At 39.5% G+C, this 18,921-nt stretch overlaps 1 protein-coding gene across 1 annotated transcript in view; it reads left to right on the top strand.

Moving 5' to 3' along the window:
* NEK9 (NIMA related kinase 9) overlaps positions 1–18,921 on the top strand; it is a 41,888-nt gene that overhangs the window by 20,260 nt on the left and 2,707 nt on the right. Inside the window, exons 11-21 of the mRNA XM_036735047.1 lie at positions 1,697–1,841; positions 2,696–2,896; positions 3,240–3,286; positions 5,412–5,567; positions 6,497–6,605; positions 7,284–7,445; positions 12,769–12,939; positions 13,876–13,935; positions 16,429–16,625; positions 17,248–17,412; positions 18,246–18,455. Of these exons, the coding sequence (XP_036590942.1) occupies positions 1,697–1,841; positions 2,696–2,896; positions 3,240–3,286; positions 5,412–5,567; positions 6,497–6,605; positions 7,284–7,445; positions 12,769–12,939; positions 13,876–13,935; positions 16,429–16,625; positions 17,248–17,412; positions 18,246–18,455 (1,623 nt within the window). The remainder of the gene's footprint in view (positions 1–1,696; positions 1,842–2,695; positions 2,897–3,239; positions 3,287–5,411; positions 5,568–6,496; positions 6,606–7,283; positions 7,446–12,768; positions 12,940–13,875; positions 13,936–16,428; positions 16,626–17,247; positions 17,413–18,245; positions 18,456–18,921) is intronic.

Below are 18,921 nucleotides of genomic sequence, written 5' to 3'. Positions count from 1 at the left end.
TATAGCTTCTTAGCTTGGAAATGATAATGTGGGGCTGAAGACTTGGTAATGCCATCAGCGCCAATGCATTTATCACCTCTATGCTGATAGGTAGATTATTAAATATACAGTTATCCCTTCCATGTCAAGGCTTTACACATCGAAGTTCTCCCCATTGCAGTTTCAACACATTGCAGGTTGGCATAAGAAATTAAATGGGAATTTTTGGGGAATCTTGTGGAAGCCACAGACAACACACAAAGCCCAGCAGATGACACAGAAAAAGTTTAGAACCTCAGAAATGCATAAAATAGATGTATAGTATTATATAATATCAACATTTTATTTCTTAATACTGTAAGCATCCCATAAAAGAAAAAATTCAGACTTCTATGGCGTGAAAGGAGGGCCAAAAAATTTTACTCAGGTTTTCCAGATCACAGGGGTGCTGCACCCTTAACCCCTGTGATGTGGAAGGGATAGCTGTACTTATCCTTCCCCTGCCTCTCTGCTAACCTCCAGATAGCTCAAATTGGATATCCAGACATCTCACATTCAGCATATCCAAAATGGAATTCATTTTTGGTCCCACTAAGACCTCTCCTTCTCTATTCTCCTTCCCACAGCACACCCACCCCTGCCCTTATTACTGTGGAAGGCACCACCATCCTCCCAGTCCCACAGGCTGGCAACTTAGGAGTCATCCTGATTTCTCACCCCCCATATTCAATCTTGCCAAGACCTGTTGATTTCACCTCTGCAACATCTCTCATATAGGCCCCTTTCTCTCCTCCGACACTGCCACTGTTCTAGTGCAGAATCTCATCATCTTATGCCTGTATTATTGCAGTTGCCTGCTAATGGGTCTGCCTACCTCCATTCTCTCCTCACTCCAGTCCATTCTCCATTCAGCGACCGGAGTGATTTTCCTAAGCACAGGTCTGACTGTGTCATTTCCTACTTAATAAATTTTTGTGGCTCCCTATCACCTCCAGGAACAAATAGCAAATGCTTCATAACCTAGTCCCCTCCTACCTTTCCAGTCTTCTTACATCTTATTCCCGTCCTTGTACTCTTTGATCCAGCAACGTTGGCCTCCTGACTGTTCCACTCACAACACACTCCATCTTTCAATTCTGACATTTTCTCTGCCTGGCCCCCATGCCTGGAATGCTCTCTCTTATCTCTGGCCCCTGGCTTCCCTTGCTTCCTTCAAGCCCTAATTAAAAGCCCACTTTCTTTAGGAAACTTTCTCTGATCCTTCTTAATTCTAGTGCTTCCTTCTGTTAATTATTTCCTATTTATCCTGTATATACTTTGCATATATTTGTTTGCATATTGTCTCCCCCATTACATTGTAAGCTCCATGAAGGGAGGGACTTTCTTTTGCCTCTTTTCATATCCCCAAAGCTTAGCACAGTGCCTAGCACATAGTAGGTGCTTAATAAATGCTTATTGATTGACTGAGACATTGGCTTCTTCAGGCCTGTTAATAGCAGGTAGCTCGGGGGTCTTGTTTTTGTTTTAAAAACTCTGTCTCGACCATCTGGTAGGAGTTTTTACACTGACATAAAAGGGTTTTTACCGCTTACTCTCTTGTAAGTTTATAAGTATCTTGTTTTTCCCATTTTATCTGAAATTCCCTTAGATCAGGGTTAAAGATACCAAACTTAAGCCTCACAAGATTTGTACACGTGTGTGTGTGTGTGTGTTACAGAACATGCAAGGGGGCACTAAACTTCATGGGCAGCTGGGCCACGGAGACAAAGCTTCCTATCGACAGCCAAAGCATGTGGAAAAGTTGCAAGGCAAAGCTATCCATCAGGTGTCTTGTGGAGATGACTTTACCGTATGTGTCACAGGTAAGACACAGCCACAGTATTCTTTTTCTTTGTCATCATCATTGTTATCCTCCTGTAGTCAAGCATTCCTCCTTGTACCTTTGTAGGGCCATGCTCAATTCTGCATGCGTTTTGTTAGAGTACCCTCTAGGAGTTAACTACCCTCTGGTTAGCAGCCATGTGAATTGTCACAGAGGACACATGTAGACAACCAAAAAGCATTAAATGAGTACACAAGCTTTGTTGATGTGGATGGCTTAAATAGAAATGTGTGCATTCTATGGTGAGGGAAACCTATGGAGATTACTGGTAAGAACAGATAGGATCAAGGTATTTTGTACACTTTCTGACATCTGGTGAAGGACTAAAAAGTCCCCTTTTACAGAACTTTCCAGGTAGAAACGTTCTGCTCAGGAGTATAATCCAATTTGCTTTTTAAGATAATGATAACCCTAAGTAGAACAGAATAAAAAAGCTGAGTTACATTTATAGCTTTGTCACTAACTACTTTATGATTTTTGCTTTCTTTATACTAACCCTTAGTGACTCTATTTTCCTGTCTGTAGTGTGAGGCCCTAGTACAATTGTCTTATAAGGGACTATTATTTCTTTATAATTTTTTAAATATCTTACTCTATTTATCATCTCTTGTCATCCTTTAAACAGATAGTAGCCTTTAATCACACTGGGCATCTTTTCCCTTCTTTGAGTTGCACAGTCTTCATCTGTCAAGTGAGGAGGTCAGACTAAGGCCTCCTTCAGCACTCATATTCTTAGATTTCGATAGTTGACCAGCTCTTCTCATTTGAGCCCTGCTTCACTTCCTGGTTAGGCAGAGGGATTCAGAACACTGATGTCTTTTTTTTATTTGGCAGATGAAGGTCAGCTTTATGCCTTTGGATCAGATTATTATGGTTGCATGGGTGTAGACAAGGTTGCTGGGCCTGAGGTACTAGAACCCATGCAGGTGGACTTCTTCCTTAACAATCCAGTGGAACAAGTCTCCTGTGGAGATAATCATGTGGCAGTTCTGACACGAAATAAGGAAGTCTATTCATGGGGCTGTGGAGAATATGGTAGGTAGAGCCTTGGCTCCAGCCATTTGTGCGTGCGTATGTAACCTGTCTCTAAGCTTGCTTGGTGGCCTCTTTTGGACTAGTTGTATTAGAACTGTGTGGGATGTAGGTCATCCATTGATGGTCTTTGGAAATTTTATTCATTTCATGGTGCCTGGAATCCCTATCAGCTCCTTAGACTCTGTAAAACCTCAGAGCCTAACAAATAAACTGTTCCATCCAGCCTCTTTGAGAAATCAGTTCATTCAATAGAAGAAACTTACATAGAAAACTTTTATTGGGCCTATGTTTTGACTAATTTTTTTTCTTCTATGTATGTCTTTTTTCTTATTCTTTGTTAAAGGACGACTAGGTTTGGATTCAGAAGAAGATTATTACACACCACAGAAGGTAAAATTATACCAGCTTTTTCTGAAAACCTATCTAGATCACAGATTCCCATAACCTGACTTCTCTCCCTAACTCCTTTGCTGGCTTGTCATATTATGCCCTGTAACATGCTCTTCTGCACAGTGCCATCCTGGTTCTTTCTCTCCTCTCCCAGTATATTCTCTGTGTTGGTAACTTCATTAGGTCCCATGGGTTTAACTGGTGTTTCTATAGAGATGACTCCCAAATCTATGTATCAGTCCCATTTCTCCCCTCAGTTTCAGTCTTACTAGATGTCCCAGAGACAGTTTTCAACTTGTTATACCTAAGGCTCAACTTTTATCTTTTCCCTTAAACCCCCTCCTCATCCATACTTCTTTGTTTCTGTGGTCATCATTCCAGTGTCTGAGTGTAATCTCAACACTCGCCTCAACTCCTCACCCTCCATTATTCTACCTGTTTAATAAGTTGCCAAACCTTACTGTTTCTACATTTTACAACATCTCTCACATATCACCCCCTTTCTCCACATACTCTGCTGTCACCCTAATTCAGACCCTTATAATTTCTCACTCAGATTGTTGTTATAACAGCTTTCTAATCTGTTTTCCTTTTAGTCTCTCTCACCACTCCAGTATCTTCTGCACCCTACTGCCAAAGTGATTTTCCTTAAGCACAAATCTGGCAATGGGACATTCCTTCTCAACCAACTCCAGTGGCTTCCTGTTAATTCTGGAATAAAACATAAACTCTTCTTTTTAGCTTTTAAATCCCTATCCAACCTAGTCCCAACCTGTCTTTCCAGCCTCATTGCACATTACTCTCCCTCCCACACTCTGTGATCCATCCAGACTGGCCTTCTCTCACAACACTCCATCTCCCATCCACACACTGACCATCACATACATACATATGTGTGTGTGTGTGTGTGTATGTATATATACATATATATATATGTACACATATCTACATATCTATATATCTATATATCTTAGATGTACTTGTATATATATATATACACACACACACACATATATATATATATATATATATATATATATATATATATATATCTTAGATGTACTTGTCTTCTTTATTAGAGAAGCTACTTTAAGCTCATTGCTAGTAGGAATCATTTCATTCTTCATATTTCTGTCTCCAGTGTCAAGCACACAACTTGGCACATAGTAGGAGCTTAATAATACTTGATGTTTGATTGATCCTTCCCCTGTACTCCTGCCCCATGGGAGTACATTATCATTCTTGCGGGCAGGCATAAATTCCAGAGAGGGATGAGGGTTAGTATAAAGAAAGTAAAAATCATAAAGTAGTTAGTGACAAAGCTATAAATGTAACTCACCTTTTTATTCTGTTCTACTTAGAGTTATCATTGTCTTAAAAAGCAAAATCCTCCTGAAATGGGAAGTCATCACTATGGTCTTTGACTTTAAAGGAGCCAACTATAGGATTTTGTACCCTAGAGGGAACACGCTACTCCAGTGTTCTGTACAACTGGTTACATCAATATTCTTAGATCATTTCTTCCCCATTTTTATACATTCAAGAGTAGTACTGTGATTCGTAGCTTTTGTTGAATTGAGTTCTGGGGTTTTCATGTCCCATATGAGTTGTATTGTCCCATATGCTTCTACCACTCCAGAGCTGCTAAAGGATACTATTCCATGTGGAGTGATTTGACTACAGGGAAATAGGGGCTGTGTCCCTTTCTCTATAGTTGTCATCTTGCTTGTAAAATGACTAAATTTGGACTCTGTAAGGTAACATAAATTCTCTGTAGACCTATTATGTTGTTTCTCAGTTCTTATTTCAGGTCAAGACAAGAAAACATGGGATCATCCCATGCCATCTCAGAGCTGTTACAATACCTACAAAAGAAACTTAACAGCAGTAGGCTTAGTAGTAGTCTAATTCAATTAAACTGTCAATCTCTTTGATTTATAGTTTAGAGTTTGGGCTCTTTGTTAAAAAAATAGTAGCTAATAAACTACAAAACAAATCTGAGGAGAAAGTGGACCACCATTCTTTCTGGTAGCTGTACCTGATAAAGTTTGAGGCAGTTTGATGTTACGCTACATAGTTAAACTAATTCACGTGTACTTGGGATTTTTCTGATTTGTTCATGTAGGTAGATGTACCTAAGGCCTTGATTATTGTCTCAGTTCAATGCAGCTGTGATGGAACGTTTCTTCTAACACAGTCAGGCAAAGTGCTGGCATGTGGACTCAACGAATTCAACAAACTGGGCCTGAACCAGTGCATGTCTGGCATCATCAACCACGACGTGAGTGCTGCTCATCACCATCTTATCTACAGTGTCACAACTTCTCTAGGTCGGAATTTCTTTAGAATTTCTGTAATTTATAACTAGACAATTAGAGTTACAAAGGATGAGACAAAACCTACCCTGTTATCAAGTGACAAAATTAAAGTTCTTCCTTTTTTCTGAACCTGGGACAGATATATCAGAATTATAAAAAAAAAAATACTACGATGTTGCGCCTATAAGATTTATTGCCCAGAAAATGTTGCTCCTACTTTTTACTAGGTCAGATAACCAAAAAACTAGGCCGGAAGTTAAATTAGATCTCCAGCTCAAGCTTGTCTGCTAAGAATTGCTGGCCTGCAGTGTTTTGTTCTGCTTATCCTTGTACGTGGATCTTTTCAGGGTTAATGACATTTTCTTAAGAGTTGGGTTAGTCTTCAGAAGCTCTATGGCCCACTGTTGTGTTTGGTTAAGAATGGGTCTTGAGTTACTAAAATATTGAAATAGTAGCTTTTAGATTGTAGGTTGGACAGGAAACTCAGGAGTTCTTTTATGGCTGTACTAGATACACATCCAAGGTACAGACTGGTGGTTCTCTTCTTAAATATCTCCTGTGAGGAGGATTTTATCCCTTCTACTTTATAGCTATCCCAAAGGGCCAATTAAAGTCAAATGAAATAGTAGTTGTGAAACATTTTATAAACCTTAAAGCCCTGTATCAATGCCAGCTGCTCTTATTCCATAGCCCTGTTAAATTAAGTTTAAGACCATTTCTCTTTTTGTCTCCATCAGAGATAGATGATAGCTAGCTATTGTCTTTCTTATAATAACTTCATCTGCTTTAAGGCTGTTAATAAGTACTATTTAGCCTTCTGTCTTCTAGTGTGTGTACTACCCCTTCTTTCTCCCTGTGTTTTGGCTTATGTTTTATAAAACTCTTATTTCAGGCTTACCATGAAGTTCCCTACACAACCTCATTTACTCTGGCCAAGCAATTGTCATTTTACAAGATCCGAACCATTGCCCCAGGAAAGACTCACACTGCAGCTATTGATGGTGAGATGACTTTCCAATCTGTACCACTTGCAAGGATTCCTCACCTTCAGCAGAAGTACTTCTCAATACTGTGTAAACTTGCCTACTTTTATATCCATATCACTAGATTCGTTATAGTGTCATATATACTTAGGTGTTTTTTGATGATGATGATCCACTTTATATACGTCTCTTAATGAAGGATCCGTATTTATTCTCCCAGAAACCATCTTTTCCTTGGTTGTGGTAGTGGTTTTGCATTTCCTGCAATTTCTCTAAAATGGGTTTTTAATCCTTTTGGTGTCATCCTTTGGTTCTCTGGGGAACTCTATGGACCCTTTCTCAAAATAATGTTTTTAAATTTGTAAAATAAAAATACACAGGATTATAAAGGAAGCTAATTAATTGAAATACAATTATCAAGATATTTAAAAAAAACAAGTTAATGGACCCCAGGTTAAGAATTCCTGCTCTAGAAAGTTCCGTCCCTTAAAAATACAACATTTGGGAGGCTCATTTTATCACCCTCAAAATTGTTTCAGTACTTCTATAACTTAACTGTCCAAGGTTTAAGGTTCAGGATAATGTAGCTGCTTTTGTATTTCTCATATTGAAAAACCAGAAAATAGACCACTGAACTTTGCACAACCTTCATTTTATCTTTTGGACACTGACCATGTTGTATTGCTTTCTTCTTAGAACGGGGTCGCCTGTTGACCTTTGGCTGCAACAAGTGTGGCCAACTTGGAGTGGGAAATTATAAGAAGCGCCTAGGAATTAATCTGTTGGGGGGACCCCTTGGTGGGAAGCAGGTGATCAGAGTCTCTTGTGGTGATGAATTTACTATCGCTGCTACTGATGGTAAGTATAAGTATTGTGGTATATACTTAATTTCAAGAGATTTTTGGAGATCTTTGTCTTGCTCCTTGAGTTGTTTGAACAGTGAATGTTTTGGGGGTTTTTACTCCTATTTTCTTTGTAAAATGAAATGGGTACATTATTGCCACTTCTATTTTTGTTGGCTGTCTATCTAAACTTATTATAATATACTTCCTTGACCTAATCAACAAAGTATAGTTAAAGAATTTGTAATTTCATTAGTGTGGGAACTTCCTCCATCAAATATATGTTGGAACCTATATGCCTTAGGTGCTGGTCTTCGTGAGTTGCTATGGCTGAAAACTTCATCACCTGGTGACCGATCTAATGGTGAGCCTCTTCAGGCTTACCGAGGCTGCTTCTTAAAGTTATCATTTATCTATGTAGCCTTTCCAACTTAGCAGGACTTACTCAGGCTTTCATTTCACTGGCTTTCCTGCGAGAATCCAGTGTCATTTTCATCCCTTGCTGAGGCATTGAGTTGGGCCTTTAGCATACTGAACACAATTTAACCTTGAATGACTCTGGTCACCTGCATGTAATGTATTAGGTACCCTTATTCCCTGTTGAGTGTGGAGAACTGCTTGTCTCTATCCTAGATTCCCTCAGAATACGCTTTGATTCTAGTTGTTTTTTCTTCCCTCTCCTCTCTATGGATATTTTCTGCAGGCACTTGTTTCCATTGTTAATGCTTCTAATCTTCATTGACCCTTGTGTTGTCTTGTCTTCTCTTTCTTCTTTTTCTTCTACTTTACTTTTTCCCTTTAACTTCTTCTCTTTACTTTTCTTGCTTCTTTTGTCCTTCTGACTGCCTAGCCACTTCCAATTGCCAAGCAGATCACGATGCAGGCTTTTTAGTTGTCTAGTCTTCATATTTCTCTGCTATGTTTGTTGTAATTCATGATTTTTAATTGCTTTTAGACTTGTGGCCATTCTGTTCAGTTGAGCCTTTTCAATGGCAACATTCCAAATAAGTAGGGCTATTACTATGCTTTAATGAATGAACAGACTTCTGAATGAAAATATTTCATACTGATTCAGAAGGTTAGATTTGGGAATATTTAAGAAGCACCCTAGAGGACTTTTTGAGGGTGCCTTGGAGAAACTGAAATTATCCAGAGGGCACAGTTGGGGAGCAAGAGAAGTGAGCAATAGTAAAACGCAAAACTAGGGCAGAAAGTTTTGATTAAGATTTTTTCTTTGATCCACTGATGTTTTGGGACAGGATTTTGACACTCAATTTTGCCTCTAAACTGATACATACTCCCAGAATGGAGAATGTAGAGCAGCATTTTCCAACTTGGCATCTCTCTCTCTCTCTCTGTCTTTGTGACTATTTCTAGAAGTTTTTTGTCATATGCTAGATAGTGTTTTTAGGGGGGGAAAATTTCCAACTTAAAAACATTGATCAAAGATGGCGGTTGGAAAGGAGGGACTTGCGTAAGCTCCCCCCCCCAGGTCCCTCCAAAAACCTATAAAAAATGGCTCTGAACAAATTTCTAGAACTGCAGAACCCACAAAATAGCAGAGGGAAGCAGGGCTCCAGCCCAGGACAGCCTGGATGGTCGTTGGGTAAGGTCTATCACACGGACCTGGGAGCAGAGCGGAGCAGAGCCCAGCTTGGGCAGTGGCAGGACCAAACAGACTGGGAGCCAGGCGGAACTGGCCCTAGTGCCCTGAATCAGTGAGCTGTGGCAGTTACCAGACTTCTCAACCCACAAACACCAAAGACAACAGAGAAGGTTAGGGGGAAAAGCTGCAGGGGACAGAGTGAAAAGAGTTAGCGGTTCAGCCACCACCCCGGGGGCGGCGGCAGGAGTGGTGCAGCTACAGAACTACAGCTGCAGTTGCTTCCAGCCCCAGGCCCACCTGGTGGGAAGAATTAAGTGATGGATCAGAGCAGGAGTGCAGAGCCTGCTTAAAATCTGAGTCTAGTCTGGGTTGGTGGTTCTTCAGGGAGGAGGAGCACTGGTGTGGCAGAGCTGGCTGTATAGAAATAGCTCTGAAATCAACAGCGCATCCCCTCAAGCTTGGAACAAAGTACTCTCTACTCTACAAGTAGTCATACCCTGACAAAAAACTCATGGGTCAAGTAAGTTGGCTGGGAACATGGCCAGGCAGCAAAAACGGACTCAGATTCACACTCAGACTTTGGAATCTTTCTTTGGTGACAAAGAAGACCAAAACATACAGCCAGAAGAAGTCAACAAAGTCATAGAGCCTACACCAGAAGCCTCCAAGAAAAGCATGAACTGGTCTCAGGCCATGGAAGAGCTCGAAAAGGATTTGGAAAAGCAAGTTAGAGAAGTAGAGGAAAAATTGGGACGAGAAATGAGAATGTTGCAAGAAAACCTTGAAAAACAAGTCAATGACTTGCTAAAGGAGACCCAAAAAAATACTGAAGAAAACAACACCTTAAAAAATAGACTAACTCAAATGGCAAAAGAGCTCCAAAAAGCCAATGAGGAGAAGAATGACTTGAAAGGGAGAATTAGCCAAATGGAAAAGGAGGTCCAAAAGACCACTGAAGAAAATACCTTAAAAATTAGATTGGAGCAAGTGGAAGCTAGTGACTTTATGAGAAATCAAGATATTATAAAGCAGAGCCAAAGGAATGAAGAAGTGGAAGACAATGTGAACTATCTCATTGGAAAAACCACTTACCTGGAAAATAGATCCAGGAGAGAGAATTTAAAAATTATTGAATTGCCTGAAAGCCGTGATCAAAAAAAGAGCTTAGATATCATCTTTCAAGAAATTATCAAGGAAAACTGCCCTGATATTCTAGAGCCACAGGGTAAAATAGAAATTGAAAGAATCCACCGATCACCTCCTGAAAAAGATCCCAAAAAGAAAACTCCTAGGAATATTGTCGCCAAATTCCAGAGCTCCCAGATCAAGGAGAAAATACTGCAAGCAGCCAGAAAGAAACAATTTGAGTATTGTGGAAACACAATCAGAATAACCCAAGATCTAGCAGCTTCTACATTAAGGGATCAAAGGGCTTGGAATACGATATTCTGGAGGTCAATGGAGCTAGGATTAAAACCAAGAATCACCTGCCAAGCAAAACTGAGTATCATGCTCCAAGGCAAAATATGGACTTTCAATAAAATAGAAGAATTTCAAGCTTTCTCAGTGAAAAGACCAGACCTGAATAGAAAATTTGAGTTTCAAACACAAGAATCAAGAGAAGCATGAAAAGGTAAACAAGAAATCACAAGGGATTTACTAAAGTTGAACTGTTTTGCTTAGATTCCTACATGGAAAGATGATGTGTATGATTCATGAGACCTCAGTATTAGGGTGGCTGAAGGGAATATATATATATGATATGTATGTGTGTGTGTGTGTGTGTATAGACAGAGAGCACAGGGTGAGTTGAATGGAGCTGAATGAAGGGATGATATCTAAAAAAAAAAATCAAATTAAGGGATGAGAGAGGGAGAAAGGGAGAGAGAGAATGGGGTAAATTATCTCTCATAAAAGTGGCAAAAAAAAAGCAGTTCTGTAGGAAGGGAAGAGGGGGCAGGTGAGGGGGAATGAGTGAATCTTGCTCTCATTGGATTTGGCCTGAGGAGGAAATAACATACACACTCAATTGGGTATCTTACCCCACAGGAAAAGAAGTTTAAAAAGGGGGAGCAATAGAAGGGAGGGCTGATGGGGGAGGAGGTAATCAAAAGCAAACACTTCTGAAAAGGGACAGGGTCAAGGGAGAAAATTGAATAAAGGGAGATAGGTTAGGAAGGAGCAAAATATAGTTAGTCTTTCACAACATGAGTATTGTGGAAGGGTTTTGCATAATGATACACATGTGGCCTATGTTGAATTGCTTGCCTTCTTAGGGAGGGTGGGTGGGGAGGGAAGAGGGGAGAGAATTTGGAACTCAAAATTTTCAAAACAGAAGTTCAAAAAAAAAAGTTTTTGCATGCAACTAGGAAATAAGATACACAGGCATAGAAATTTATCTTGCCCTACAGGAAAGTAAGGGAAAAGGGGATGGGGGGGAGGGGGGTGACAGAAGGGAAGGCTGACTGGGGAACAGGGCAACCAGAATATATATCATCTTGGAGTAGGGGGGAGGGTAGAAATGGGGAGAAAATTTGTAATTCAAACTCTTGTGAAAATTAATGCTGAAAACTAAATACATTAAATAAATAAAAAAATTTAAAAAAAAAACATTGATCATGATTTTTTCCCTGGTGCAATGGTCAGTCATGATTCCAGAGGATCAATGAAGCATGCTAACTACCTCCTGAGAGAGAAGTGATGGACTCAGTAAGCGCAATTGAGACATTTTTGGACATGGCCAATATGGGAATTTGTTTTGTTAACTACGCTTATATGTTATTAGAATTTGGGGCTTTGTTTTGGTTGTCTTTTTCCCTTTTTTGTATCAACAGTGCTTGACAATGGTGCCTGGCACATAGTAGATGCTTAATAAATACCTATTGACTGACTTAGGGGAAGTGAGCAAGAGAAAAAAATAAATGTTTCCTAATTGAAAAAAATTCATTAAGAAAAGAAAGAAACTTTCTCTTGTTCAGTTCTGAGAGAGCTTCTTCAGCAGGAAAGATGAAAAATAAGGAACCCAATTGTGTAAATGGAAAATGTCACAAAACAAGAGTTACGGAGAGTAAGAAGAAAAGCAAACCTAAAGAAAAGTATTTCTGAAGGAAGTGAAGAGACACAAATACAGTTATCCCTTCCACATTGTGATTTTCCCCATTGCAGTTTTGATCTGTCTCGGGTTGGTATAAGAAATTAAATGAGAATTTTGGGGGAGTTTTGTGGAAGACACAGATGACATGTGGAGGCCAGCAGACAACACAGAAAAAGTTTAGAAACACAGAAATGTATAAAACATAGGTATAGTATTGTATAGTATCAACATATTCTGTATTTTAATACCATAATACTTCATACTTTTCTGGTATGAAGGGAGGGCCAAAAAACTTTACTCAGATTTTCCAGATTGCTGAATGGTGGGGCGGGTAGGGGACCCCCTGTTCCTACTAACCCCTGAGATGTGGAAAGGATAACTGTAAAGATTTTTAAAAGGGGGTAGGGGCAGCTAGGTGGCACAGTGAGTAGAGCATCAGCCCTGGAGTCAGGAGGATCTGAGTTCAAATGCAGCCTCAGACACTTGACACACTAGCTGTGCGACCTTGGGCAAGTCGCTTAACCTCAATTGCCCTGCCTTCCCCCCTCCAAAAAAAAAAGAATAAAAAATGAGGAACCCAGCGGGTAGAGGTTGGTAGCATGTTTAATTTCTCTTCTCTTACACATTTTCTTCTTCCAGATAATCACATTTTTGCTTGGGGGAATGGTGGGAACGGCCGCTTAGCAATGACTCCCACAGAGAGACCTCATGGCTCTGATATATGTACCTCATGGCCTCGGCCTATTTTTGGATCTCTGCATCACATCCCAGATCTCTCTTGCCGTGGCTGGCACACCATTCTCATTGTCGGTAAGGGTTTGATGCATGTGGGAAATGAGACATAAATGGAATAGGGACATAGGGATGCATCTGGCAAGGCCAACCATCTTTTAAGGGGTCATTGCTGCATGTACACTTTCCGAATAAGAAGGTTGTTCTAAGGAAAATAGGGCTGTTAGTAGTTACCTCTTTTAACATGGTATGCTCAATGTACTTTTAGTCATAATCACTCTTTTAGGCAGGTTTGCTCAGGCCATTTTTCAGGATGAGGAGGCATATGTGGGAAGTGTCTATTGTATTTTAAAAATACCATTTTTAAAAATGTTTAATAGCATATTCCCTGAAGCTTAAAAAAAGCATATAATGTAAGTTTTGAAACTCCCATGGCCGTCAGTGGGACATTTCCATTTCTTGACTTGGTAACCTGTCTCCACTTGACCTTTCTCCCACATGACACCTTTGGTCCCAGACCTTCTCTGATGCATTTCTCCTGTTTTCAGAAGTGGTTCATTACTCAATATGTGATCTGTTTATATTCTTTAATTTAACAAATTAAATTAAAAGTACTTTTAAAAAGAAACTTGAGATGGTAGTAAGCTGCTTTCTGCATAAAAACATTTGATAGTAGCTTCAAAGTCCTGTGTCAGGATCTGCTGGTTTGTTATTTTAAGCCTCTTTAGAGAAAGTATTAGAAGCTACTCCTAACGAGCACCCCGAAACAAACAAACAAACAAACAAATTATATAAAGCATCCTGGAGTCAGAGACCTAGACTTGAAGGCTCTACACAACATCAATTTTTAGCCTTTTCTGTCACTCTTATTATCTTCAGATACAGATATGTGTACACATGTATATGTGCATACACGTGTGTGTGTGTGTGTGTGTATACAGACACACATATACATACACACACACACATAAAATATATGCATGTTTCTTACCAAAGAAATGTTCTTTTTCGCAGAGAAAGTACTGAATTCTAAGACCATCCGTTCTAATAGCAGTGGCTTGTCAATAGGAACTGGTGAGTAACAAACTTTAGGCAGTAATTGTTTCCTGAGGGCTACATCTTTTTGAAAGGATCTTCCAGGTCTTCTCTGTCATTCATAAGAAAATGGGGAATTGGATTCATTGGGAGGTGGGGAGTGTGGTAGCTTAGAAAAATCACAGAATGATTGATTTTACAGCCACATTGTACTTGCTGTGGAATGTTTAACATTCCCAACTTCGTAGAAAAATTCTACTCTACTTCTGTGGCGTATCAAGTAGCTTCAGTAACCCATTCAGCATTGTTATGTGATGAATGAATGAATGAAGTATATTCTGTCCCTTCCCTTCCTGTCCTAAGTGTTCTATGTTCTCACTTTGATAGACCCTGGAAGAATTTTTAGTTTATGCAAACATCCTTCAAAATCAGTTCTTTTAATGAAAAACCCAGCTAAACTCAAAATATGCCTGGGAAATTCAGGTCAGAGCTATTAAATAGCTTCTTTTGGCCTGCTTTTTCCTTATTTCTTTTTTATCTGATACTATGCCAAGAAACAGTTTTTGTTCCTTTTGGTCTCCCAGAGGACTGTTATGCTTTAGATCTTGGATTCTAATATCACGTGGTGTCTTAACAGGTAAAGAACAAAAGGAAAAAAATTCACTTTCCTGCTAATATCCCTAAAGAGGAAATACTTGAAACTTGGTTTAAATCTGTTGAACTACAGTTTATATTACAATACTTTCTATTAGTTTGTTCAAGGATTGTGACTCTTAATTTCATCTGAACTCCCAATATCTTTTATAATTGGTTAAATATCTCTCTGCCAAGAACATTTGCTCTGTCGCTACCTTGTTTTGCTGGTCTCATATTCAGAGAAAGAAATAAAAAGATTAAAAAGTAGGCCCGTGAACAAACTTTGGAGGCAAAACTGGGTTTGGTGAGACTTACTTAAATGAATGGTGTAGCGTAATGGCAGAGACTGTTCTAACCATCTATACCAGGGGTCCACAAACTACAGCCCATATGGACACAATTCTAGCAGCCCCTTGTTTTTGTATAGCCTGCAAACTGCATTTTTAAATAAAGTTTTATTTGCTAGAGATGTCAGCCATCGTTTGCCAGCCCTGATCTTATTAATGGAAGAAGATCATGACATGGGTAATCCCAAATATCAATTAACCAAATGTTCTTTTGTATTTTACTTTGAAATATACTATGTAATTATTTGTTAATTTTTCCTTCCTAATTATTTTTTTATCAGTGAAAAAAATTAGTTTTCATTTTATAATTCAATAAGCAGTCATTAAATGCCAAGCACTGTGCTAGGGGCTGGGTATACGAAGATCAAAATGAAATAGTCCCTGGGCTCAGGGAACTTATGTTCTACTTAGGGGAAAAAATATGTAGATAAAAATATATGCTGAGTAATAAGAAAACATTAACAACTGAGAAGAATCAGGAAAGATCCCTTGTAGGAAGTTGCATTGAAGTTGCCTTGTAGGAAGTTGCCTTAAAGGAAGCTCAGGATTCCAAGAGCTGGAATTAAGTTGATTATAGGCATTTGGGGACAGCCTATGGTCATAAAAGTAGAAGACAGAATATCATATATAGGGGAGAGAAAGTAGGCTTGTTAGATTGGAGCATGAAATGTATGAAGGGCCCTCAACAGAAATGGAGAAATTAGAGGAAAAGATGAGTTCTCTTTTGGACATGTTGAGTTTGAGATGCCTATGGTATATCCAAATGAAAATGGCTATAAGGCAACAAGTGAAATGAGACTGGCCCTTGGGAAAGAGAAGAGGACTGGATGTGCAGAGTTGTAGTCCTCTTCAAAGAGATGATAATTGACTCCATAGGAGCTGATCCTAAGACAGGCCTGGTTACATAACGGAGCACAGAATGGCTCTAGGCTTCATTTTGAAGTAGCCCCGAAGCATGTGCTGTTTCAGGAGAGGAAAGAGCCAGACTTCAACAATTGATAATGGATAATCTACAAAGAAGTGAGTCTGCATAACCCCAGAAGGGCCTTTACTGGGGCAGCAGCTTGCATTAACTACCTTTGGAATCTTTAGGAGGTATTCAGTTCAGCTCTTTAGACCACAAGAACAATTACAGGATTCAGAAAAAGGTAGAAATGCAGATGTTATTAGAATAGGACATTGTTTTAACAGATTTGTTGAGATGGAGAAGGGGCCATGGAGTAGCTATTAATGATAGAAAAGGGGGATTTATTTGTAGGCTGATACTTTAGAAATAACATTTAGATTACTTTTGAGCTCCAGACTATTAAACAGGTTTTTAAAATAGAGGACAAATGAATCTTCATGTAGACATTGGATGAACAGTAACTTTTTTAAAGAAACATTCAGTAAAAGTATCTCATCTACCTGCTGACCGTTTACTAATTGCATTTTCATCAGGGGTATATGGCTTGTTTCTTAACAATTCTTTTCCAGTGTTAAATGGATGACAATTCTCCATTTCAAATGGTAAAGCAAAACCTCCTCTTTCTGTGTCTCCTGTTGTCAGTGGCTCAGAACTCCACCCAAGAAAGAGGGGGTGGAGAAGAGGTAGAGAGCCAGCAGGCATCTGAGACCCCTGATCCAAGTGGAGGCTTCCGAGGAACAATGGAGGCAGACCGAGGAATAGGGGATTTAATCAGTCCAACTGAGGCCATGGGAATCAGTAGTGTGGGCAACAGTTCCTGCCCTGGCTGGCTGCGCAAGGTAACTGCTTTAGTGGAAGAATATGTTCCTTGTATTAAAGTTTGGACCTCCTACAAAGACCTGAGAAAGAAACTGTTATGGCCTTCCAGGACTACTCTTGTATCATTCAGCTGTTTCATAGCAAGTTGCTGTTTCTGATTTCTTACTAAATAGTAAATCTCTCTGGCATTTCTCCTTGCCTAGAGGATATCTAAATATGAAGATGTGTGACTTGTTTTTATTAATCTAGTCTGCTCTTTGAAAGGGGTCTGAAAGTTCGAAGTAAGAGTAACGTAGAACACATATAGCCTTATCTTCTGTCAGACACTTTGTCTCTACTGTTGCCAGAGTAAATGAGTTTCCAGACCTCAGTGATATAGTGACATAGTGATGAGAAAGGTGAAATATACCAGATTCCTAACACTGCACCACCTTGTTCTCAGGAGCACATTTTACTATCCATCACAGCTTGTCCTATCTCAATAGAACAGTAGAAGGGTTTGACGGATGAAGTACATCCAGTAACCACAACTATCCCGCACCACTAGAAGGGGCAGATAGTAAATAGCTACAGGAAAAGAGAATGTTGGAAGAAATGGGCTGTTGACAGCAGACCAACTAAGAAGCTTTTCTTGATGCCTAGGAGTTAGAAAATGCAGAATTCATCCCCATGCCTGACAGCCCCTCACCCCTGAGTGCAGCTTTTTCAGAGCCTGAGAAAGATACTCTGCCCTATGAGGAGCTGCAAGGACTCAAAGCAGCCTCTGAAGCACCTGCAGAATGCAACAAGTCTACAAGAGAAGCCTGGGTAATGGAGCTTTTTTATTTGAGTTGCAACTCAATAAACCATCACTACACTCTTCCCTTAAATTCTCACTCTTCCCTTAAATTCTGACTGTATGCCCTCGTTGTCTAATAAGCTTCAATTACCTCACTGTCCCATAGCAGTTTAAGCACATTCTGTATTTCTCATTCAGTAACTCGTAAAACCATTATTTAGAGCTAATGCTAATGGCTTTTAGGTTATCTTAGCAGATTCAGAAATACCGATATAAAACCCATCTTTGTCATCATCATTTAATATTTGTTTATCAATCATGAGATGCATGACATATCCTAAAATTCCAAGATTTCAGTAATTGAGCTCTTTAGCGATACTATTTGCTAACATCTTAAAATATTACCATGAAGAATTGTCTCAAAGATACCGTATTTGGAGGTTCTGCAGCCTCTGTGCTTATGATGCAGCCAGAAAGATTGATTATATAAAGATATATTACCTTTAGCACTTCAGATACCATCTGAATGCTTGTTTGAAACTCCATAACTTTTCTGGAAGGCCAGTCATTGTTACTTCTCTTTTTTGCTTGGAGATCTGAGATGCTGAAAGTAAAAGCAGCAAAGTCAGAAGATGATGAGGCAGACCAGGTTCTCTGTTCATCTCTATCAGTTAGTCTCCCATTGCTTCCCGAAGTTCTTCTTACATCGAAGCTTTAATCTTGTAACTTATGGCATAATCTGTTAAGCTTATTTAGAGGAAGATTAGATAGTTTCACACTTATTTATTTTTTAAAAGGGAATTGTGTGAGCTAAGCACAAGAAGGTAATATTAGATTCCTGTTTCATTCTTTGCTTCTCTAGCTCCCCCGGCTTAATCCAACACTAGGATGTGCTGGGAAGGGAACACCATTGGCTGCTGCCTGTGTTTGTAGCAGCCTGCAGGTGGAGGTGGAGCGGCTGGAAGGTCTGGTGTTAAAATGTTTGGCTGAACAGCAGAGACTCCAGCAGGAGAATCTCAAAATTTGGACACAGCTCCAAAGGCTCAACAAGGAGACAGGAAGAGTGCAAAAGGTGAGAATATTTGAGGAGGTATAGGTAATTTCTGTGCCTACTTTGAGGCCTTTTGAGTCACAGCATCAGATGATCCTCCTGTGTGCTCCGGTTGTAAGGAAGTGATGATATATGTGGCTGGGTTTTTCATCTTTTCTGAATGACTTTCAGATTGCCAAAGGTAGTACCATTATTGACACTCACTAATCTTTCAAAACACCAGGCATTTCAATAAACAGTTTTCTTTTGAGGCACTTTTCCGTAACTTCCATGCTATTTCCATAGAACTTCTGTAACTTCTAAATGATGGAACTTGTGTAGTTGACCACTGAAGCCAGCAGAGGCAGTTGGATTTAGTTGAGTTCATCACCTTTATTTGACATTGTTTTTGAGGAGCGTTGTACAAGAATTAGTGAGCATGAGGTGACTGACAGACATGACTGGGACAGAAGAAAGGTGATAGAAGCCTAGAAGAATAGATTTAGAG

The sequence above is a fragment of the Trichosurus vulpecula genome, chromosome 8 (assembly GCF_011100635.1).
Source record: "Trichosurus vulpecula isolate mTriVul1 chromosome 8, mTriVul1.pri, whole genome shotgun sequence".
Lineage (NCBI taxonomy): Eukaryota > Metazoa > Chordata > Mammalia > Diprotodontia > Phalangeridae > Trichosurus > Trichosurus vulpecula.
Note: the sequence above shows the minus strand (reverse complement) of the source record. Positions and strands in the feature narration are given on the sequence as shown.